Source organism: Embiotoca jacksoni, unplaced genomic scaffold, assembly GCF_022577435.1.
Source record: "Embiotoca jacksoni isolate LCO1_2020_lvr unplaced genomic scaffold, fEmbJac1.0.p SCAF_4, whole genome shotgun sequence".
NCBI classification, from domain to species: Eukaryota; Metazoa; Chordata; class Actinopteri; family Embiotocidae; genus Embiotoca; species Embiotoca jacksoni.
The window spans coordinates 18,510,117-18,535,323 of NW_027185392.1; the positions used below are offsets into that span (position 1 = coordinate 18,510,117).

General features: G+C 38.8%; 2 protein-coding genes and 1 long non-coding RNA gene across 3 annotated transcripts; all 3 read left to right on the forward strand.

Moving 5' to 3' along the window:
- The first annotated feature begins 1,970 nt into the window (after positions 1–1,970).
- LOC138209254 (cell adhesion molecule 1-like) lies at positions 1,971–9,939 on the forward strand. Its single transcript, XM_069167706.1, has 5 exons — positions 1,971–2,493; positions 3,037–3,285; positions 3,394–3,723; positions 4,872–5,129; positions 6,000–9,939. Exons 1-5 carry the CDS (start codon positions 2,421–2,423, stop codon positions 6,233–6,235), a joined length of 1,146 nt encoding a protein of 381 aa, XP_069023807.1. The 5' UTR covers positions 1,971–2,420; the 3' UTR covers positions 6,236–9,939.
- Positions 9,940–10,608: 669 nt separating this feature from the next.
- Positions 10,609–13,537, forward strand: LOC138209255 (uncharacterized). Its single transcript, XR_011179148.1, has 3 exons — positions 10,609–10,852; positions 11,328–11,600; positions 12,988–13,537. It is a non-coding gene; the product is annotated as an uncharacterized lncRNA (long non-coding RNA).
- A 5,040-nt stretch (positions 13,538–18,577) lies between these two features.
- On the forward strand, positions 18,578–24,655 carry LOC138209655 (carcinoembryonic antigen-related cell adhesion molecule 20-like). The gene is made up of 5 exons (XM_069168380.1): positions 18,578–18,760; positions 19,502–19,750; positions 19,859–20,188; positions 21,857–22,114; positions 22,271–24,655. Exons 1-5 carry the CDS (start codon positions 18,688–18,690, stop codon positions 22,435–22,437), a joined length of 1,077 nt encoding a protein of 358 aa, XP_069024481.1. The 5' UTR covers positions 18,578–18,687; the 3' UTR covers positions 22,438–24,655.
- Positions 24,656–25,207: the final 552 nt, after the last annotated feature.

A 25,207-nucleotide genomic window follows, 5' to 3' on the forward strand; every position in this document is an offset into this window, starting at 1 on the left:
ACGGCGCCTGCACTTGATACCAAACTAGGTTCGAGGTGTGAGAGGAGAGACTTTGAATTTGGAGGTTGTCAAAATGAGCAAGAAGAAAGTGATTTCATGTTCAAAATGGCAGTTTGCATGCTGGTGGTGTAACAGGCCTCAGGTGGGCGGAGATGCAGTGCTTGTGTACGGTGCTGTTATGAGCCCAGTGTGGAGCGTTTACAATCATATGCAATGCCTCAAAGTCTGAGGCCATTGTACTTGAAACACAATCCTTCTTCAGGACGGGACCATCCCAGATGATGAAATTCAAGTGTCCTGCGGTCTTGTTTGCTTCTTTTCACCAAAATTTTGTCATTTGATTGTGTCTCCCTAAAGACTTAAAACAACTTTACTGCATAAAACATCACCAAAGCTGATTTTAAAAAAAAACAAAAAAAACTTACTGTGTTGTTTACGTTCTTATTTGGACTCCAGTGTGCTCAGGCCCCACAAAACAACAACAAAGTGGGGACTGACTCATCGAAACATTTCTCCGTAGCGCTTCTCGGGTACCTTTAAGGTGTAACATGAGATTGGAAAAGTACGGAAGAGGAGTTGTTTCAGAACCTCGTTGTGAAAACTACCAGCACCAGTAGAGTACCATTTTACTAGTTTCCTTGTATCCTGTATGGAAACATCTGTTTATTATGATTCTTCAAGTTAAAAAAAAAAAAAAAAAAAAAGCAGCTACTAGTACAAGTAGTCCAGTTTGATTTGACATTACAAAGGATGACAATGTAGGTGATGTATTTGTGTTCTACTTCAGAGATAATTAGCAATTTTTTTCATGCTAGCACGTTACACTAAGATGATCAACGTGGTAAACCTACTTGCTGAATATGAGCACGTCAGCAATTAAATTCTTGCATTATAATTCTAGGTTGAATGGCTGGAGACTCGTAGTCTGATTATGTTTGGTTGCTGATGTCTGCAGAGCTGCTGTTGTTTCTGCTGCCGGGTGTCTTAATGTAGAGGCTCAGATGGTTTTGTGATCACTGACATCCGGCATCCGATTTCCTGAACAATTAGGACTCTGCCGGACACCTCTTCCTCTTCTCATAAAGATTCTAAAGCTCACGAGCTCACGTCTGAAGGGGGGTTGATCATGTATGAGGACCGATGAGGAATAAGGGAAAGAGTGCTACTTGAATGTGATCACACCCAGTATTCACTGGAGCACTGTAAGGAAACCGTGATAAAGATCCCCGGGAAGTTCAGGAATGCACCGCTCTCGGATTGGTTTCCACATCACTTATTTGCACAAAACTTATTAGCTACCGACATTTTAACTTTATTGATTGTGTGTAGAGCGTTTACAGTCCTGCAGATATGTTTATTGACCAGCAGATCAATCAGCTACTATTTTGATCGTCAACTACTCAAAGCAGCTAAAGATCTCTGGTTTCAGCTTCTGTAATTTGAATATTTGCCAGTTTGATTAGAAACTTGGTTGACGAAACAAAACTTGCAGTTTGAAGCACTTAAATGTGAGTTCTTGTGCAGAATAGATTTTAGGACACATAATGAACAACAGACATGAAGGAGTTAAAGTCTGACATGTTAGACTTCGTGTAAATGTTATCTTTCATGTACATGTTAGTAATAGCACAGCCTCCCAAATCATCCCTCTTTATAGGACTGGTAAATACCTGCATTTGTTTACAGCTTTTATCCAAAGAACCTAATTTGTCTCACATTCAAACAACCAAATGGCAGCGAGGTGCTGGTCTGACCACCGGGAGCAATTTAGGTTTCCTGTTTTGCCAAAAGACACTTTGACATGTGTGATTAGTGGACGACCTTCTCGACCTCCTGGGCCAAAGTGATCAGAATGATATTACATATCTGAAATGGTCAAGATGAATATGAACTATCATATCCGTTTAATAATGTTCATGCTACTCCTCCCAGCTCCTGTGGTTGATTGTGCTTGTTTGACCCCAATGAATCATCTGCTGTGAAAATATCCACTTTAAAAAAGGCACATAACAGGAAACAGGAAATGCACACCCATCCTAGTGAGCTGCTGGCTCACAGGCAGACACCAAGCAAAGTGAAGGACAAATACTTGGTTTTAAACCGTCCAGACTCGGACATTAACGTCAAATCCATTTTTAATGAATGTGTAGCGGTTGGGGACGGGATGCAGAGAGCAGGAGAGTACAGGAGACGGACCTGACCTGCTCCCGAAAGGCTCCACTTTCACTTTCACAAGCTTTGAAGACAAAACTTAAGAGAGGATGTTTGGTGTAAAAAGAGGCTGTGCTGCCAGCATTCTTCTACTCCCAATAGAAAAGCATTAAAACTCCTGCAGTGCGTTCACTTTCTGTCCACCTTTGGATGTCACAGTTAACCATTTTCAATGTTCTATTTGATCTACAAATATCTACTGGGTAATAATGTTGTTCCATTTTATTCTTTGGGCTGTTTCCTTGATGACCTTCCTGTGCATCGACCCTTCATCCAGCTGTGGTAAGTGAAGAATTATCCGTTAAGTCTCACACTAAAGAGACTTTATTGTCATCAGGCTATTCCTCACATAAATTACATACGCAGAGTTCTGATACTGTCGTGCAGCTTCTGAATCTCAGAGGCACCTTTACTAGTAGAGACGTACTTCATTACTTTACTGCTCTTTCTGTGTTTCCTTTGGGTTATTTATTATTCTGACAAGGAGAAATAATAATAATAAAAAGAACATACAGAACTACAAAATAAATATAGTTTGAATGTATGAAGATTTTGTTGTATATTGTTTTTTAAGGTGCAAACTAATATTGAGGTCAATTATTTTTCTGCAGTATTGCTTATGTTAGTCTGGATTTATTTGTGCTTAAACTGCCAATTTCAGATGTTGCAGACAAATTACAGAGAATAAAATGTGTCTAAAATCGAAGAAACAAAAGCAAAGCTAAAAGATATACAATACAGCTCCAATTATCATAAGTATTGATGTTTTAATGGTGTGTGTGATTCTTAACTTTACATCAATCATTTCATGTGTTTTCTCTGCAGATCCTAACTGTGCAGATAAGCCTAAATTCAATACACTCAGTCTGGTGGTGAAGTACGGTGACCCAACCTCTGCTAATTGCTCCGCATGTCAAAAGCCTAAGTTGGAGACACCTGATGGAAAGTATGACCTAGTCAACACCACGCTGTCATGGAAGGTGGACAACTTGACTGAATGGAATCCAAATATCATGTGCTATTATAACATTGGTGATGAACAGTGTTCCACCACCCTGTCTGTAACTGTCTACCGTAAGTAAACTTACTGTTGAACTGAACTCACTTTGACTCTGACATCTTCTTGCTTACTTTGTGTGTCTCTTTCTACATATTTCATAGTCTTTTTCCACATCTCTCCAGAGCCTCCAGAAAATGTGTCCTTCAGCTTGGCAAACCACACCGGGCCGATGTTTGAGGGGAACCAGTACAGTCTGCAGTGTGACGTACAGAACGTAGCTCCTGTTGAAAAACTCAATGTGACCTTCTACAGAGGAGATAAAGCTCTGGCTCACTTCCAGTCCAATAAGACAGGCCACAAACCAAAGAGTGACGTCTTCACTCTGAGCATCAACACCAGTAAAGAGGAGGATGGAGCCCATTACTGGTGTAAAGCCCGGCTGCTCCTGGGATCTGAAGGACCTCAGCCGCCTCCAGTGGTCAAGTCAGAAAAACTCACTGCAACCGTCTACTGTGAGTCTGATTACAACAAAATTCATACATACATTTACAACACACGTAAAAGTGCCCGTTTGGTTTTCATGTTAGCTCTTGTGCTTTGATAAAGGAAGTATTTTCATCTGTCTATTCAGTAAGTTAATCAGTATTTTTTTCACTGGATATGGATCACATGACTACATGTTTGTGAAAGAGGTTGCTCATGCTGACAAACCCACAGATAATTATTTCCCAACTCTGCAGTTCCCACAGTTTTACTGTTCTACTGCAGCAGGCGGATATCGTTTCAGTTCAAAATCTCCAAGTACCCTCTGTACACCATCTACTCATCACCAAACAGCAGACGAACAGAACTAGTAACTAGCTGGTGAACATAGTGGAGCATCTAGCAGCTAAAAAGCTGCACCACGTCTGCATCCCTGTCTTTGTAAAGACAGGAAAAAAAAACAAAAGTTGTTTGTCAGGTGGTCTGAAACAGGATTCCAGCACATCTGTCAAATCAACTTAAAGGGTGATAATAATTGTGATTAAAGCCCAAATGAAAAAAGTAGGTTGTTGTAGGTTTAAGTGTTGAAATATTACACTGTAAAAGTCCTGTTTTCAACTATAAAAGCAATTTTAAAAATATTCAATGCAGTACTTTTTTTTTTTCTCGTATATCACTAATAATACAGTATTATTATAAAATTGGATTATATTTACTGATGCATTGAATTTAAGCAGCATTTGAATGTTAGTTTTCATCACGATATATGTTGTCACAGACCTGTTAACTTAACTTACTAGCAGGAAAAACAAACCCATTGCCAGCTTTTTCTGTTGCAGAAGACATTTCTTCTCTGAAATCTCAGGGTTTTTTTTCAATGAAAGTGAAATGTCTTCTGCAGGAGCTTCAGTTACCTTTAACTGAACACAAACAGTCAGCGGCTCAAGAATTGAAAATGCTGGTGAGAAAATCAGACCTCAGAAATGTAATACAGGGAGAAACAGTTATAGCGAAAGTGAAAGTGCAGTGCAGGATCTGTTTGGGAAAGTACTGTAGTGAAAGTTGTTAGGTACTTTCCACTTTCCACAGTGTGTCAGCGCTCTGTTTAAATTTCAAAATAGTTTCCATTTTCCTAAAATACCAAGTTCTGTTTCTTCCTCCTTCAATCGCTGCACAGACGGGCCTCAGCTGAAGATGCCAGCAAATCCAGAAGTGATCCAAATCACCGAAGGAGACTTTCTAAACCTGAGCTGCTTGGCCGTGGGAAACCCCAGCCCCTCATACAGCTGGACGCTCCCGTCAGATGTATCTCCCTCCTCCAATGTCAGCGTTCTCACCATCAACTCAGTAAACATTGAACATAAAGGACAGTATGTTTGTTACATCAGCAACAGCGTGAGGACGGTCACCGTGAACTTTACCGTGGATGTCCGAAGTGAGTTTTGCCTTCAATGATACATGTAGGGAGTCATGAGACTTTTTCTCTCATCTTTGATTTTTGGTGAGCGATTAGATTATTTGAACATGAATTAAAATGAAACAATTAGGTAGCGCTGTTAACAACTCAGACATCTGAAATGTGACCCCCGTATACACACTGCTTTGTAATACATCAGAAGCTAACAAGGTTGGAACCCACTGGTTTCATCTTTAACAGTGTGTTGTATTTTAAAAGCTTTTTAAAGTAACTTAAAAGTGACAAAAGCTGTCAAATAAATATAGTGGATTAGAAAGTACTATATTTCCCGATGAAATGTGGTGGAGTGGAAGTATAAAGTAGAATCAAATGGGAATACTCAAGTAAGTATCTTGACATTACTTAACTGCAGTACTTGAGTAAATAGTTACTTTCAACTCTGAGTACATCTGCACTGTAAAGATAAAGCTACAGCTGGGGGCTAGTTAGCTTACCTTAGCATGAAGACTGAAAACAGAAGCAAAAGGTTTGCTTGTCTCTGTCTGGCATCTTTAATAAATACTTTATAAAATATATATATATATTATAACAAAATACCCACAAATGTGCATTAATAGTAGAGGTTGCGGTTTCTAACAGGTCTGGTTGTTTTTTTTATACTTACTGCTCATTTCTGTAATTTATGATTTTCTAAATGTTGCAACTGTGTTGTCAAATGAAATGAAGATGTTTTCTATGTGCATGTGTTTTCTCAAGTTGCAGTGCGTTGACCTCTCAGGACCACCGTACATAACTCATGAGAAAGATTTACAAATGAGCGATCGCGACTGTTTAACTTCTCATTCAAAGAAAGTAATAAACGCACACTAACTGTCTGTGTGTTCATAGGTTCAGAGTTAACCCCGACCACGTTGCCACCAACCACAACCGCCAAACCAACCACAAGCTCAGCTGCAACAACCACAACGACCACAACGACTGCAATGACAACGGCCACAACGACTTCAATGACAACGGCTACAACGACTGCAAAAACAACCATTAAATCAAAGAATCGGGCCGACAGCATGGCAGTTCACAGGTTCATCATGACTTTTATGTTTCTTTTCTCTGTGCTGGTTTGAGTTCATACCCAAACAATGTATGAGGCTGTATGTTTCTAAGAACAACAACATGGAAACCAAAAACTACCGTTGGGACAGAACAAGATATTTAATGTAATTCCTACGTAGCCCACATCTGATGTCAGTACAGTTCGCGAAATACAATTAGAGGCAGACAGCTGTGTGAAATGCTTACCTTCTACAGTACCAATGTTTAACAGTGAAAAGGCATTCACTTTGTAAGCCTGCAGTGTTAAAGGATTTCTACTTTCCTGCCTATGCACACACAAAACACACAAAACAGACTGTAATAAGCTAAAGTGGTTTTATTTTATAGAGTTAAAATCTGGAATTTCCAACAACAACATAGTGATGTTTTGCTTGTATAATGTCTACAGTCCTTAAAGTTTTGCACATTAGCATGCTGACGTTTCACACTGGATACAAAGTAGATCTGAAACTGACAGGATTGTCTATCTCTTCTCGGTATTTGGTCATAAATGACTCTACTGGAAAACGTGACCTGATGATGGTGCCAGATGAGGTCAGGGGATTACCAAAATTGTTACAATTAATTAGGAGGAAGACATTAAGGTTTGTACCAGATTTCTTTTGCCAATCTGTGCAGTAAATGTTGAGATATTCCACTTTAAACCACAAATATGAACCTCAAAAGAGCTCAAGATCAAAAACGTACCAGTTTTAGGATTCATCCTCTGAGGATCATGAATGGACTGACAGACCAAGCAACCACCCTTATATGCCTAAAGCACTTTTTTTAAGTGTCAATAACGGTTTTTTTTTTTTTTTTCTGTTGCAATAATTGTGTTTTTTGTTTTTTTCTGTTGTAACATTATGGTGCTGTTTTGTTCACTGAAAGACACAACATGCAGTACATGAAGGCCTCCCCGTGGTTGCACCAAAATACATATAAATACATCAAAATTATTGAAGAAGGACGTGAAAGTAACACGCAGGCTGCACCAGATGTTTCATAATCAATCCTACACATTTCATTTTGTTTGTACATTACAAGTGAGCTGAAATAAAGGGGAAATGTAAATGAACTCTGCTTCTTCACCACACTTTAGGCACATACTATCTCATATATATATTTATATGAATATTTTAAACTTGTGTCCTTGCATTGGAAAGTTGAACCACACACTGCAGTTTGTAGTCCACAGCTACCTGCACATCTGTAAGGGAGGAAGGTGGAGAACGACAGAAAGAGAGGCCCTTAACTTGTTCCAGTGAGGCAACAGGACAAAATGTTCGATGCGATCAGTACTATATATAAATTGTAACATACCGTATAAAAAAAATAGTCACACAATTGATTTCTTTACTCTCTAAAAAAATTGAAATATGAAGAGTTGTGAGACATAAAGTTAAAAGTAGTGAAGTACATCTGTAAAACTACCACTGTTGTGCTCCACCCAGTAAAAGAAAGCACAGCTTGTCAGTACATTCAGAACACAAAACACGAGGGACAATTTCATTCACAATGGATCGCATTCCTTCAACATGCGCTGAGAGTTACATAACCAGAGACATTGCATAACCATCAGAGGAAACAAACCAAGGAAATTATTGAGCCACCGACCAAAAATTTGTACAAAGGGGCTCTGTTACTCATAGTGGTGGATTTTACAGTGACCACTCTAAACCCCCTTAAACCTCCTATTAAGGCACTAAACAGTTCACTATCTCTGCTCCAACAACCCCCTCAGTGGAGCCCCTTCTGTGACCAATAATGTTTAAACCCCAAAAACTAATCTCTGTTCATCAAAATTACAGTAGTCATTTTTCAAGATATCCCAGAATGCCGTAAAGACCCACTGTGCAGGATTTTGGAGGATCAATTGTCAGAAGTGATACTCACAATTTGTATTTTAGTAGTGAGACGGTATAACATCTCTAAAGCAGCGACTGCCTGTACTTCTTTTTTAAATGCTGGCTTTTCAAGTTTTTCATTTCTGAATATAATTTGTAGTGTCTTAAAACATGAAAGAGGACAGTGACTTGATACAGTTGCAATTTTTGTCATGATGAAATGGTAAAAACAACAACAACAAAAAGAGAGGGTCAAGGATTTGGCTTATTCAAATGTGTGCTGTAAACTCGAGACAGGAGATCTCCCATGTTTTGTTAATTCTTCTTGTCTTTTTCTCTGAGCGGTGTCGCCGTATGGAGGTGTTGGAAAACAGAATAAACACTGACTATCGTGCCTTACAGTGCGACTTCACAAGCTGAGGCTCCAGTGACACCATCAGCTGGCGTTAGCCGAGCTGCAACATGACGGTTCACAGAGCTGCAGCGTACTAAAACGGTTTTGGCTCGTCGTGGATCTTTGGTTTGAACTGGGCTTTAGAAAGAGCCCTTCGTATCTTCATAGGTAACGGGTACCCAGCAATGGAGCCCACCATGTTCGTACAATATGTACTGTTTCCCATACAGAGCCTTACTTGGGCCCATGTGTATTGATGGCTGCCCAAGTATATTTGGTGATCCATTTCAGTATTTTTTTATCTATACATTTTTTTGCCTATCCAATGCGAATCAACACAATTGATTACCAAGTGGAAAATGTCTCCCGTGTCTGCTATGCATCGTGTCAGTGTAACATTGGTTGACCTCCGCTCTGAGTGAGACACACAGAGATCAGAGGACAGAAACTGCTACCTGCAAAACTCCTGCAAAATACAGCAGAGACTGAGACTAAATTAGGAAATAACATAAATACCCTCGATTGAAAACGTAAAGAAATGCATCCAAATGCATTAAGCTGTTGTGATACAAAATGTGTTTGTTGAGTATCAATTTGTTATTGTTCACATTAAAAAATCTTATTCAGCTGGTTTAGGTGGAGCTCAGCTGTGTGAATCAATGTTACTAAACATGCTCTCGGACATTTTTCAAAGTAGCTCTGAAAGGAAAAAACTGATCTAGAGAGTGTCTTTTACGCTCCTCAAGGGTTTTACAGACACATTAAATGTTCTTAGTCCCTCCCAGCAAATTGACGGGATTGGTTCCTTGACGTGTAACGGGAGGAGGATTAGGGATTAGGCCCCAAAGGGCTTCTTTGCCTGGGGCCTCGTGAAATTTTAGGAGCCCCACTGTACATTACTCAAGAAAGGTTCAAGAATTTACCATTTGATTTTGAGTGCATATAGAAATCATTGGAAAAATACATTCAAGTTAGTTTGGGAATCTATTTAGGGTTAGAATTTATTTTTGTGAAACTATCTAACTTTGTGACGTCCCACCTTCTCTGCCTGCTGCTTGTTTTGGCTTCCTAATGGGAAAAAAATGATTTGTCTCTTCCTCTTGTTTGCATTGTGGCTCCAGAAAGTCTCTTTGTCAAGAAGGCTCCGAAAAGTTTCCTTTGTTTTCTGTCTTATTTGCAAGTGATTCTTTCCGCATCTAATTGACGACTCCCTGGTGTCCTTATCTTATCTTAACCAACTCTGTATTACCATACGAAAGCAGATACAAAGGGCATGGGGGTGACTGTCTACTGTTTGTCAACTGTATAAAAGCTGCCCTGAGGAAGAGGACTGAAAGAAAGAAAGTTAGGAAAAGACGAGGACTGCGGAGGGACTGCTGGGGGAAACCAGGCTGGGGCGAGGACTGTTGGGGAGGACTGCTGGACACCTCTCTTTGAGGGTGCATGTAGTTGCTCCTTCTTGCAAGAATAAATGTCTGATGTGTTTGATTTTGAACCAAGCCTCTTGAGTAATTTTTCCAACACACAGATAGGAATATCTCAGGACCCAACAGACAGAGTAGTGAAGGACATCAGGAAATGACATACATCTGAATAAACTGAGCCTCAGCCTGTTTAAGGGACCGAACCTCTCTCTCCTCTCTTCTCACAGACAAGTTTGGTTTTACATTTTGCACCTGCCATTGAACCACATTTAAAGATCTTGATTCATTTCTTGCATTTCTGTATTTTCTTTCTCACACTGCACTGCAACTTTTATCCTATTTTTTTTTTTTTTTTTTTTTTTTTTTTTTTTTTTTTTTAGCTTGCTTTAGTTCTTTTATTTTAATGTTTTAATCACTGTTTTTAATTGTTTGTCATTTTCTTTTGCATGATGTTTTGATGCTTTTAATGGTTTTATGTGAATCACTTTGAGTTCCTGTGTTCTACAAATAAACTTGCCTCGCCTCGCCTCGCCTGTCATATACACTGAACACTGTTGGCTCATTATGGACCTGCTGTACCTGATTAACATTATTTATGTTTTGTCTACATTTAACTTGATTAAACTTCAAGTGTTCATGTGGTATTTTAAGTCTTGTCGCTGACCTTAGGACAGTTTGTGACACATTGTACCCATCCAGTCTCAACAATCCTTGTGAAGCCCCGTCTGTAATGCCTGTTTCTAATTATATGTTGTGTTCTGAGACAGTGCTTGCTGTGAAAGGAATCACTGTTAAAATTACGCAACAACTGAAAAAAACAAAAAACGTGCACACCCTTTTTCTGATCTCTTTATCTCCAACAGTTTTAATATCACACTCTTTTATTTGCGTCACGCGACTGACTCAACATGATTTCCCCCCGTTTAATACTTTTGATTGTGTCTTTGATGCCTTTGATGCGTGGCCTCTGTGGGTACGATTGTGGTGAGTCATTTTAAACATTACAAACATTTGTTTTTAAATATTACCATACCTGTTGCAGCCTATTAAACATGTTATTGTTGCTTTACTTTACATAGACAGACCCTTTGCTTGTTGTCACTATAGCTATGGCTATAGAGTGGTGAGTAGTGAATACAAAAAAAAGAAGGAAATATTGTTCTATTCACTTCGCTACCTTTATTGACATCTTACTTAATAACTTCAATTAAGGCTAACCCTATAAATTATTATTCATTGCAATGGATAAAACTTACCAACGGTGTATGAAAAAGTTATTATCAGCTCTACAATGAGCTTAAAGGAGCCTTTTTTCTGCATGAATACGTGTAATGGAGTATTTTTACCAGGCTGTAGAAAGGGATGACATGACTGATTGCTGGAGGAGCAGCAAACTAAACAGTCATTCCAGCTGTTTTGCACAGAGCTGCTTTACATGTCTTTCATGCCTGTCTTGCAGATGAACACTGTGCAGACAAACCTGTGTTCGCCCCGTCCAGGCTGGTAGTGAAGTACGGTGACCGAGCCTCCGCCAGGTGCACTGCATGTCAGCATCGTTGCGGGAGTACACTAACGAATATTTTAGCATCGGTCGGGTTGACGAGAATGGATGGAGAGATGCCATTGTGGAATATGGACAAGATGACTGAATGGGATCCATCTGTCATGTGCCACAACATTGATGATGATGGTGGTGAACAGTGTTGTACCAAGCTGCCTGTAACTGTGTACAGTAAGTGACCTTGTTTCTGAGTAAGTTGTCGAGTGTTGAGTTGTTGAGCGAGAAAAGATGTTGCAAAGTGATTGGTAGATGTCCTTTAGAGCAAAGTTCTTACTTATACACTTAAGGGATTGAGGGTATAATAGTGCAACCCAGTATCACACTACTACTGTAATACACCTGCCAGTCCACTGGAGGACAGCGTGACAGTGTCACAGCTAGGTGTCAAAAACCGTGTGGTTTTAGGGAAACAAAACCGCTTGGAAAACCACGTGTTTAGGTTTAGGAAAGAACAAAATGTGGTTAGGGTTCAGTACTAAAATGATTTGATTAGGATTAGGAAAAACATTCTTTCAACAAATCTACGTCACTTCCTCGTGGTCTCAAACCCTGGACTCATGAGTAAAAGTCTGCTGTATCCATCCCACCTCCCAATAATAGACTTATACTTGATGAGTTTACTGTCAGTATGTACTGCTGCTACCCTCACAACGTAAGTAGGTCTGCAGCTACGGATTGCAACGGATACGACCAAGAGGGTCAAAGTTCAAGACGCACTTTTATGATGAAGTAGTATGTCCCAGTTGTATACATACTAGATGCAAAAGTACATACATTTTAAGGGTAATCCACCTGCTGTACGTACTACACGTAAAAAGAAATAGTATGCGATTTGGAACGCAGGGTAAATCTTTTCCTGCATACTAAATAGTTTGGTAGTTTGGGTATTGGAACGCATAGTGTAGCACTTTTATACTTTGTCCAATTATGTCCTTCCCATTCATTTCCTCACACCACCCCTGTCCTGTGATGTGTCTACTTTTTGAGGCGAGACCAACCATCACACTGACAGTCTGTCCTCCAGTGGACTGATTGGTGTATTGCAGGCTTTGGTGTGATGTTGGACTGAAATTTGTCAGTTCTTCTTTCTTTCAGTCCTATTTTTGTAACGGCTTGATTTCATGAGGCAAAAAAGAACAAAACAACAAAAGATATCCATGAATTTTCCTCCTGATCCTGGTGAAGATGTACAACTACATCTTTATCACTCAATTAACATAGCTCCATGTCATATTATAATAGTAAAAAAACATGCTTTTCACAGTTCTGACATTGTATTGTATGCTTTCTCTAAGAATTGTATATCCAGGTATATATTTGGGAACCTGGTCCTTCCCGCAAATTGTATTCATGCAGACAATTTGAGGTATTGATCATGTCTGGATTTCAGTTTCCTCAGACACACAGAAAAATAACAATCTGGCTTCATAAATGTGAAAATGGTCTCAGAGATGGCATCGAATACCTTCTAATACCTTCTCTTCTCATAGGGATATTAAGTATTTTCATTATGTCACCGTGCGTGTGCGTGTCCATCTCTTTCTGCTTGTCTTTACAGAGCCTCCTGAATCTGTGGCCATCAGCTTTGTTGGGCCTTGGATTGAGGGTGAAGAAAACACTCTGATGTGTACTGTTCATGATTTCGCTCCTGTTGCAAACATCATTGTGACCTTCTATAAAGGACAGACAGTACTGGGTCAACTCCAGTCCGACGACACAAGGAAGACACCAGTGACTGAGCGGTTCTACCTGAACGTCACCATTACTCCACCGGATGACAGTGAGCCGTACTGGTGTAACACTAAACTAGACCTTGGGCCCGAAGGACCACAGCGACCTCCAGTGGTCGCGTCAGAAAGTGTCTGGATCTGGATGGATGCTGATGCTGCGAACTGCACACCGATTCACAGCGTCAGTTTGTGCCTCATGCACTTAATTTGTTTTCTTTTCTTTTTCCTGTGAAATCTCTAGACATGCCAATATCAATAAACACAGTTATTCAGATGGAAAAGCTGCCTGCTGTGTACTTAATTTTCACAATGTAATACTGAAACTCAACTAACAGAATATAACAGAATAAAAAACGACGTTGAGTCTGTCTGAAGATATTTTTTGTTTTCTCTCTTTTGAATTTATTGAATTTGAGATTGTCTTTTAGCAGTTTTTCATGTGTCGATGTGAACTTCCTATTCCCACTGTTTTTTCCCTCCTCCATTCACTTTTCATTTTTTTCACACTTCTTTGGCTTACTCTGCAGAACTGAAAATGTATGAGAGTAAGTAAAAACAGGCTACGGTATGTGTTAATGTGGTGTGGCTTAAAACCACAAGTGGTCATGGTGGTTGTCATCATCATCATCATCATCATCATCCTCTTTGCATACTTAGAAGTCCAACGAAAGTTTAACTCTAGAGAATTTGTTTCAAGGCTATAGTATGTAATATTTATGTTTAAGTGGATATTTCAACTGCTGAGATTCTTTTTATCAGTTCATCTTACATGTAATTATATAATACTGGTGTTGTACCACTAGACGGTAGAAGACTAATTTCTTCCACTCAGGTCACATTGTTTATGTTTTTCTCTGAGAACTGGAGGGTTTTAGAAATCTGACGGCATTTAAATTGTACAAACATACATTAAGAAGCTGGTACTGACAAGAAGTAGCAGTACAGTTGCTACATTTGTATTAAGCCAACTAAAATATAATATTTTGACCCTTTTTAGACATTTTATTTTAAGTTACATACACCAAAAGAATGAAAAAACATAATCAGTGAGTATTATGTCTTGGTAGTAATTGTATTCACTTTATCATATGTGAATGCATCATGTTTGTGTTTTTTCAGTCCATTTTTTTACTTTTCATTTGAATATGAATACAAATTGAAGATATAAAATGCCGTCCAGTCGAGATTACAATCGAGGCAGAAATTGTGTAATTACATAATTGTCTAAGCTCACTTCCTTTCATTGAAAAGTTGACCTTCTTCCAGGTCACACAGTAAATAAACAGGATTTTGCCATTGTACGACAGTTTTTAGGCCTTCAACCTTTCTGCTGTACTCGGGTCTTTCGTTGCATCAAAATGGCTGTGAAAACAGGTCACGAAAGACCCCAGGGCAGCAGAAAGGTTAATGGCTTCCTTAGTAATTATTATGAATATAATTAAAATATTATTCACATTAATACTTATACTTGACAAGTTTTTTTTTTTTTTTTTTTTTTTTTTAAATAATAAAAAGCATTTATATTTCCCTCCTCAAACAGCAATGGCAAGCTGCCCTGCTGCCACACTGTCTGTATTCACACTTCCACTAAGGGAACCTACAATACACATTCTTTTTATATAAATATGATCAGATTATGAGATTTTTTTTTTTTTAAATGAATTCATACTTTTCTCATTTTCCCTTTTAAGATAAATAATTGTAATTAAACAACATTGCTCCATCCATCTCCAGTTATCAGCTGGGAATCTTTGCTACTGTCTTTATTAAGGAATGACAGAAGTTACTGTTTTGGCTCAGGTTTGCAAACTGACGTTCATTGTTTATTTAGAAGCCGTGTACAGAAGAACGTTGCCAATTTAGCTGGAGATTAAAATGCTGTGAGGAAACTTTCACTGGGCTTTGGCCAAAAAACAAGGTGTCAGACAGTTAAAAACATCCATATATTCCCTTTAAATTCAGTCATTCTAATTTGACTGAGAGCTTTATGTGTCACTCATGACTCAATTACATGACCTCAGTGAATATATGTAGTGACAAAGCACAGTACATGAGCTATTAGTTCTTCTGAAGATCAGGTGATTTCAATTCCAGTTTATAAGTTCAGTAAAATTTCCCAAGAAGTCCCACATCATCAACAATTCATTGTTTCACTTCCACTTCTGTTTATTTTGCAGAATTAGAAAACTGACTTTAAATACACTGTTAGAGTTCCTCTTACAATGTGGGGAACAGTGTGCTTATAAAATGTGTTGATTTGTCTGTAGGCCTAATTTTGAAGGATAAAACATTTGCATTGAATAAACTCTGACTTTGAACAGATAGGTCGAAAGCTGGTTAATCTTTAACCTTCCTGCTGCCCTGGGGTCTTTCGTGACCCGTTTTCACAGCCATTTTGATGCAACGAAAGACCAGCAGGAAGGTTAATATATAACATTTCCTGATCTAGCCTCTATGTTTATGTTTCATCAAACTGTTAAACTTTAGCACTACTGTTAACTGAAATATGCCTAACTGTTCCGCAGTCACAAAAAAAACAAGTTTAGACAAGAGTAGTCCCACAGTCTAACTGTGAAGGAATCAACATTTCGGAAAATACACTGACTCACTCTCTTGCTGATAGTTAAATGAGAGGAGTGATTCCACTTCCATATGTATATGGTAAGTTTAAGTTCAACATGTTATACCTTGTATATCTAATATATACAAACCAAAAAAAAAATTTAAACATGACCCTAAAACTAGAACTAGTGGAATCAGGGGAGTCAACGGCTATATTAGCCTGATTCATTTGTTAAAGTTGCAATGTGTAAAACTTAGGTCTCATCTTGTTATACCACTTTTTACCTTGTTGTCATTAACTGCACTAAAAATTAATTTTAAATTGGAAGTCAGAATGCCTGGTTTGTTTGCCTCGATTTAATAGATAGCAAGGATACAAACTAATTAAGCTTGTCACTTACATTGAATATAAAAGTGAACGTACAACGTAGCTTCTAGGTCTGAAAAGTGAAGCCAATGCAGAAGTGCCTTAAGGTGCAATACCACTGAGGGCCATTAGGAGATGGCTCCTATTCAACTTCTCATAATATATTAAGTCAATCAATTTTTCCCACAAGTCATTATGGTGTCACGGGAGCGTGTCTGGTTTGATTGACAGGTCTCCTGTGCTTTTTTTGAGAGCCAGCTCCCAGTGGCCTTCAGTGGTATTGCACTAGGCTTCAGTTTTCAGACTTGAAAGCTCCATCCATTTTCATATAGAGTCTATGGTCACGCCCATTCAACTTGAGGGAGCACATGTGCCCCCAGTGTGACTTTTAAATGAGCTTCAGAAGGTTTATTTAAAGTGACTGTAGCAGTGGTTAGTGGGCTAACAGTAGTGTCAGCTCGTTTTCTTCTACTTTCACTTGCAGCTAACTTGTTGCTTCTCTCAAATACACAATACAACAACCAAACAAGAGATTGGAAAAATGAGTTGAGAGTTTTATAGAGTATGTTACCCTACCCCTGAGTGCACTGAGGCTTATCTGTGAATCAGATGTGTGTCAGCTGTACACACCCTCTAGATTAACTTAATGTGAGGACTAAACATGTTGAAACAAGCTTTCAGCTTCTATACTGCTGCGCAGCTCTCAAACCTTCCTAAAGACAACAAAGGTGTTTCAATCATAGCCAGTCTCAAATCTAGACTTAACATTTAACTGTTCTCGTGTTTTTTCTTCAGCTGATTAAAAGCACTCTACTTTTTTTCCTCAGATGGCCGCCAACCACTGAATCTGGTTCTTTTGGAGACTTCTTCCTGTTAAAATAATTTTGTCCTCCCCGCTGTTGACAAGTGCGAGCTCAGTGGGGAATTGTTGAGTCTCTCTAATACAATAGGATTGTGACCTTAGTATGCAAAGTGTAGAGATAACTTGTACTATGATTTGGAGCTAAATAAATAAAACTGAATTGAATTGAATTTGTCCAAAAAAGAAAGCCTTTTCACAAGAACTCTCTTGTTTAAATATTGATATTGAATGGAAAAAATTAATTGTGAATAACTTAAGTGTTAAAAAGATATGCAGGATCTTTTAGGCTTTACCTCTTATGTCCTGATCCATAATAGATTTTGTTTAACTGGAGAAGGAATTAATTCACTATGTTGTTTAATCTGTGTTGCAAGTACATTTGTATAATGAATTTAAACATTTCAAGACAACACCTTCAGGATTTTGAAAATGTAAACACTCATTAAAAAAAAAGTGAATGTTTGACTATTCCAGTTGTGTGGTTCTGCTGCTCTTCTCTCTCGACCAAGTGCCATTAAAATATCTGGACCTCTTCTGGCTGCAAACTGGAGTGCGAGGCGACCAGAATAGACAGACTAAAAATAGCGAGGCATAGAGGAAGACTAAATGAAAATTGAAGATCACTATTAGGCAGTGAAGGATTAAAACTCAGATAGGAAGGCGGGGAAAAAGTTCTTCAATCTGAGGGCTTGAAATCTGATCCTGTGCAGGGCTTCTCCTGGTATGAAGTGGAGGAAGGGCTCACAGGAAAGACAGAAGGGAAGTCTTCTGCTTTTGGCTCACTAAAAGTGCTCCTCTAAAACTAAACATTTGGCTCTGTTGCTTGTGTGTGTACACAACAGTGGTGGAAAGTAACAAAGTTAACCTCTTTACTCGAGTACCGTCAGTACAATTTCGAGGCACTTGTACTTCACTTAAGTATTGTACACAATATTTTAGAGAAAAATACTTGTTATAGGCCTACATTTATCTGACAGCTTGCTACTTTTTAAAAATATTTTTTTATTTTGAATACAAAACAACTGACTATAATCATTCAAAGTCTGGTATATTCAGTCCTGTGTCTTATGAGATGAAGGAAGTGATAGGCCTATAGTTATTAAATCTTATTGAATATGAACAATTCCTTAACTTATATCTTCTTCTGTGACTAAAAGAGTTTATAGAGCAAACATCAAATTCATAAATTAAATTAAAGACCATTTTGTATAGTAATTGTTTTCTTCTTCATTTAATTGGTTATGTAGGCTACTTTCAATTCGATTTTCAAGGCATTCCTTTGACTTTACATAGTATTTTTACACTGTGTACTTCTACTTAGTCTCCATCCTCCTATGCTGACAGATGATATGTTTATGTACAGGATATATGTGTGCAGGGGTGACTTCAGGGAGTTCACTGAGACAGCCAGGAATGAAGCTGCTGTCAGTGATTTGAAGTTGACTCGGGTCAAAAGTGCAATTAGTGAGTACCGGGATTTCCTAAAGCCCGCGTCACTTCCGAAACCCGTAGTTTCTCTATACCCTCGTGAGCAATGATGAGGTAGTGTGGAAATTCAGAGTACTTTCATGGGACAGCTGCGCCTCCCCCCCCAGCTGTTTCACTTGGAGGAAACTGGCCAGCGAGTGGACCGTCGTTGTTGATCACCTTCACTTTCAGTTAGAGGCGCTCTCCGGTTAAAACGTCTCACTAATTTGGAGTTACCACTCGGCTCTTTTGCCCACGAAGCCGGACACGATGTTTTTCTATCACATGTTTTTGGCTGTTTCTTTGATGACTTCTCTGCGCGACTTCCACGTTTCTAGCTGTGGTGAGTTTTCCGCTCGTGTCGCTGTCTGACATTTCATCGAACGGTTCGTTCTTCCTGTAGGACTCCGAGAAAAAGTGATGCACCTTTAACAGTGTTTAATGGCGTAGTAATGTAGTGTGTGTAGTAGGTATTACAGGATTAAAAATATTTAATCAATACTGTATATCATTTATCACAAATGGGCCATTATTGTTTATGAATTTCTTTGTAATCCACTTGTAGTGTAGATTTCATAATCCTGTTCACTATAGCCTATAGGCTGTTCAATATATTTTCTTGGCCCATTGTACAAACCACGTCTTTACTTAAATTCTTGATTATTATTGTAAACCTTGTGCAACGTTCTCTGTACTTAAGTAAATGAAGAAAATTTGACATTGGAGCAAATTACCCGAACATGATGGAAACACCGTTGTAACACTTACTCACAGCTAGTACATCACAGTCAGTTGTAAAAGTTAATAACATGGTTTGAACTGTTAAAATCATTAGTAGCCTGAAACAATATAATCTAAAAATGTATTGATTGATTCTGTGGTTGTTTGGAAGTATACAAATATCAACACATATAGAGGAACAGGTCTAATGTTATTTTATATAGAAACACTATAGATAAATTGCATAAACTATACTTTTACAAAATACAAGTATTATATCATGTTTGATTTCATGTGGACATTGTGTGTACAGATGCTTTTTCTCATGTATAAAACCACAACATTTCATGTGTTTTCTCTGCAGATCCTAACTGTGCAGATAAGCCTAAATTCAATACACTCAGTCTGGTGGTGAAGTACGGTGACCCAACCTCTGCTAATTGCTCCGCATGTCAAAAGCCTAAGTTGGAGACACCTGATGGAAAGTATGACCTAGTCAACACCACGCTGTCATGGAAGGTGGACAACTTGACTGAATGGAATCCAAATATCATGTGCTATTATAACATTGGTGATGAACAGTGTTCCACCACCCTGTCTGTAACTGTCTACCGTAAGTAAACTTACTGTTGAACTGAACTCACTTTGACTCTGACATCTTCTTGCTTACTTTGTGTGTCTCTTTCTACATATTTCAAAGTCTTTTTCTACATCTCTCCAGAGCCTCCAGAAAATGTGTCCTTCAGCTTGGCAAACCACACCGGGCCGATGTTTGAGGGGAACCAGTACAGTCTGCAGTGTGTCGTACAGAACGTAGCTCCTGTTGAAAAACTCAATGTGACCTTCTACAGAGGAGATAAAGCTCTGGCTCACTTCCAGTCCAATAAGACAGGCCACAAACCAAAGAGTGACGTCTTCACTCTGAGCATCAACACCAGTAAAGAGGAGGATGGAGCCCATTACTGGTGTGAAGCCCGGCTGCTCCTGGGATCTGAAGGACCTCAGCCGCCTCCAGTGGTCAAGTCAGAAAAACTCACTGCAACCATCTACTGTGAGTCTGATTACAACAAAATTCATACATACATTTACAACACACGTAAAAGTGCCCGTTTGGTTTTCATGTTAGCTCTTGTGCTTTGATAAAGGAAGTATTTTCATCTGTCTATTCAGTAAGTTAATCAGTATTTTTTTCACTGGATATGGATCACATGACTACATGTTTGTGAAAGAGGTTGCTCATGCTGACAAACCCACAGGTTAGGTTAGGTTAGGTAGTTACTTTATTAATCCCCGAGGGGTAATTTTTTCGCTACAGCAGCATACAGGAAGCAATAGATAATAATAGAATCATAGAAAGCAATAAAATAGCAGTAAAAATATAAAATATAAAATGCACAGTATATACAGTACAGTATATATATCTATATATATTATATACAAACAACCAAGAACACAGACAACAGTGTTATTGTTGTGTGATGGATTTTGCCAGAGGTGAGTTATTGTACAGTCTTATTGCGGTCGGCAGGAATGATCTCCTGTATCAGGAATGATCTCCTGTATCTGTCCTTGTGACAGCGGAGCTGGAGGAGTTTATTGGATAAAGTGCTCCTCTGTCCCTGCAGCAGGTGGTGGAGAGGGTGGTCAGGATTATCCAATATGGATAATAGTTTGTTCAGCGTCCTCCTCTCCACCACCTTTTCTAGGCTGTCCAGTTTGTAGCCGATGATGGAGCCGGCCTTCTTAACCAGTTTGTTAAGTCTGTTGGTGTCTCTGGCTCCAACGCTGCTCCCCCAGCAGACCACAGATAATTATTTCCCAACTCTGCAGTTCCCACAGTTTTACTGTTCTACTGCAGCAGGCGGATATCGTTTCAGTTCAAAATCTCCAAGTACCCTCTGTACACCATCTACTCATCACCAAACAGCAGACGAACAGAACTAGTAACTAGCTGGTGAACATAGTGGAGCATCTAGCAGCTAAAAAGCTGCACCACGTCTGCATCCCTGTCTTTGTAAAGACAGGGAAAAAAAACAAAAGTTGTTTGTCAGGTGGTCTGAAACAGGATTCCAGCACATCTGTCAAATCAACTTAAAGGGTGATAATAATTGTGATTAAAGCCCAAATGAAAAAAGTAGGTTGTTGTAGGTTTAAGTGTTGAAATATTACACTGTAAAAGTCCTGTTTTCAACTATAAAAGCAATTTTAAAAATATTCAATGCAGTACTTTTTTTTCTCGTATATCACTAATAATACAGTATTATTATAAAATTGGATTATATTTACTGATGCATTGAATTTAAGCAGCATTTGAATGTTAGTTTTCGTCACGATATATAGTGTCACAGACCTGTTAACTTAACCAGCTTTTTCTGTTGCAGAAGACATTTCTTCTCTGAAATCTCAGGGTTTTTTTTCAATGAAAGTGAAATGTCTTCTGCAGGAGCTTCAGTTACCTTTAACTGAACACAAACAGTCAGCGGCTCAAGAATTGAAAATGCTGGTGAGAAAATCAGACCTCAGAAATGTAATACAGGGAGAAACAGTTATAGCGAAAGTGAAAGTGCAGTGCAGGATCTGTTTGGGAAAGTACTGTAGTGAAAGTTGTTAGGTACTTTCCACTTTCCACAGTGTGTCAGCGCTCTGTTTAAATTTCAAAATAGTTTCCATTTTCCTAAAATACCAAGTTCTGTTTCTTCCTCCTTCAATCGCTGCACAGACGGGCCTCAGCTGAAGATGCCAGCAAATCCAGAAGTGATCCAAATCACCGAAGGAGACTTTCTAAACCTGAGCTGCTTGGCCGTGGGAAACCCCAGCCCCTCATACAGCTGGACGCTCCCGTCAGATGTATCTCCCTCCTCCAATGTCAGCGTTCTCACCATCAACTCAGTAAACATTGAACATAAAGGACAGTATGTTTGTTACATCAGCAACAGCGTGAGGACGGTCACCGTGAACTTTACCGTGGATGTCCGAAGTGAGTTTTGTCTTCAGAAATATGATTGTTTGTGGAAAGTGATTTTCTGAAGAACATCCACAGTACTGAAGTTCACTGAGACTTTTTGTTTTCTGCGATTGTGTGACAATTAATATTGTCTGCTCTTTTTTTCTCTCCCCTCACCCAACTCTGCAGCCAACTACATCCCGTACATCATCGCCGTGGTCGTAATAGCTGTTGTTGTGGTTCTCGCTGCAGTCTTAATGGGATTAGTGCATTACCACAGACACAACCACATGGGACACTACAGCCTGAAGAACCGGCTACATCGTCCTACACAGCACAATGCAGGGCTCATTTAGGAGCAACCCAGTGGGAAGTCATGAAACGGACTGCTTTGACATTAGCTGCAGAGTTTTTAAGTCATGAAGAAGCCTCTGAGTTAAAGGCTCCGACAATCAGATGCAACTTCTACAGTTTGACTCTGCTTCTCTCTCTCTCTCTCTCTCTCTCATTTGTCATTGCTCCACTATCTAATGACATAACATAACAAAACAAAAAAATTCAATTACGTAAAGTTTATTCATAAAGTGCTTTTGGCATACAATGTTACAAAGTGCTTTACAAAAGCAAAAAAGGTTAGGGACCGCTGCTCTAGTGGACTGTTGGGTGCTTTGCAGCGATACTGGGTTCAAACAGAAGTAAGAAGGAGCCTCAGTTGGGGAGTATTTTCAACTGGTGATAGCAGGACTGTGTACTTAGGACTTGCTCATCACAATGGTGCCACAGTGTGACATACATTTTGGGATTTTAATGGCTTTGCATAAGAATAAAAAGACAAGTCCTCATAATTGGGTGATAATTTAGAAGTAACCTGAACGCATTTCAGAATTGTGCCTTTCTGATGCATTTTATAAGAAAGAAAAAAAATACCACAGTAAATGTCACTCAGGCACCTGGTTCCTTTGGGGCCTGGGTAGTGAGAGGCCTTGCTTTGGTTGGTAACCTAGTTCTGGAGCTGAATCAGCTTATTGTTTCCAAACAACAAAAATATAAAATATCACTAGCCTTATTACTGAATTTGTCACACAAAGAAGGTTCAATAGGTTTGTCAATAATGTGAGAAGTTTGTATTTTGTTGCCATTGGTTATATTTATATATTTGTATTTCAGTTACTCCATTGGTTTTAGAACATCTTGCTAAAGGGACTGCAGGTGAAAACAAGCTGCCTAACACCGACACATTTACTGAAATGTTGGTGTGTGTTTGTCCAAATGGAAAAAAACACAAACGCACACAAACATGCAGATACAAAACATTGCTGTTTCAAATACATTAGTGGATGTAGAGTGTGGACTGACAACATTTTAAGTGCTGTAAGTAACGTGAGACTCAAGAGTGACAGTTGACGATAAATAACAAAGTCTCTGTCCATGTAACAATCTTTCTGGCTTTCTTAGCAATTTTTGAGTTTAAAGTAAATTACAAATAAGTACAATTTAAAAAAAAAAATTGAACCACCCATTTGGCCATTTGCTTGAAAAAGTAGGAAACTAAATTCATGTCAACAAATCAATATTTTGTGGCGTTCTTTTGGCCAAACGAGGCCTAAAGGCATGGTGTAGCTGCTGTGGAGGTGAATATGCTGTTTTAGTGCGTCCCGCTGTTCCGTTCGGTTGTGTTTGTGCACAAGAACCCTTTAACTGTATTTAGTGATCCACTGTTTTTATGAAGCTTAATATTCACGGGTGAAAGCCTTTACACTGAACTTCACAGCTGCATGTGAAGCCACTGAGAACTTTATAGAGACTTTTTTTTTTTTTATAAACCACAGCTACAGTTGTGGCTGAGCAACAGTTCTCATGTGCATGTATTTGTGTGTCCATATTGTGGTGCTACATGAGAAAGAGGAACTCTACAAGCAAAAACTTTACATACATAATGAACTGCACACTGGATATTCAGTAAGAAAATAAAAGCTTTTATGACTAATGAGTTTTAAAGCATATATATAAAAATATGCTTCTCAACCTTTTCCATTGATTCTCCCATGTGAGAATCTGACCTCACTTCACTACAAATAATCGTTTGTCAGAAATGCTCACTAAAGTGAAAAACATCAGCGCTACAAACCCCAAAAGTAATTATAGAACAGGAAATAGTAATGACCAGTTTCCTGTTTACGAGATTCTTCAAAGGCAGATTAACTTCTTCAGAACTCGTGTGGCTTTTTAATGTCTGAGGACTTTTTGTGAAACTCCGTTTTAGAGATAGTATTGTCAGGGGGGGGTGAGAAAATACGTTCCAAGAAATGTTTCACTCCTCTTCCTCCCTTTACAGGAAAAATACTGTGGATGATGAAAATAGATAAACTATTGATGTATTCCTGTCATTCCTGATGAAATCCAAATATCAGCACTGACATCCAGCCACTCTTCATTCACTGTGGGCTTTGCAATAGATCTGTCTTAACCCTGTCAGACCCAGTGGAAAGCCTGCATCATGTGCAGTGTTTAAATTAAGCTGTTTGTAGTTTTGGTCCTTAAAGATTGCACTGAATAAATCCCCTCTCTTATTTATTGGTTGTTGTGTTTTTTTGTACATAATTTACATTGTGGTTGTTGACCCCATTGAGGTCAGAAAGAATAGTTACACGATTTCATTAGAGTAAAACCTCAGTAAATATAACTTAAATATGTATGTAAATCTTTTCCTCAGTTGTCGCCCTTTTTGTTTTTAAGCTATGAAGCTAATACTCACTAAATCCTTGACAGATGTCGCTGATTAGTTGTTTTACAGTAATACATCCTTTTGTGAAGTTAATAAAATACTTTAAAGGCGCTGGCAAATAAAAGAAAAAGGAACCCTGAATATGCAACTAAAAGGAAACAACAGCTTCCTCATTTTTGGAAGCTATCACAATCTTGTGTGCAGCGTGATCATAAGAGCCCCACTCCTCACCCCCTCACTCACACACACACACACACACACACACACACACACACACACACACACACACTCTCTCACAGCAAAAAAAGAGAAATAAAACCTGAGAACTTTCCCAGAGGAAACACTTGACATCTGACCTGGAACTCTTGCTCAGTATGTTTTTATAGTGACAACAATTAATG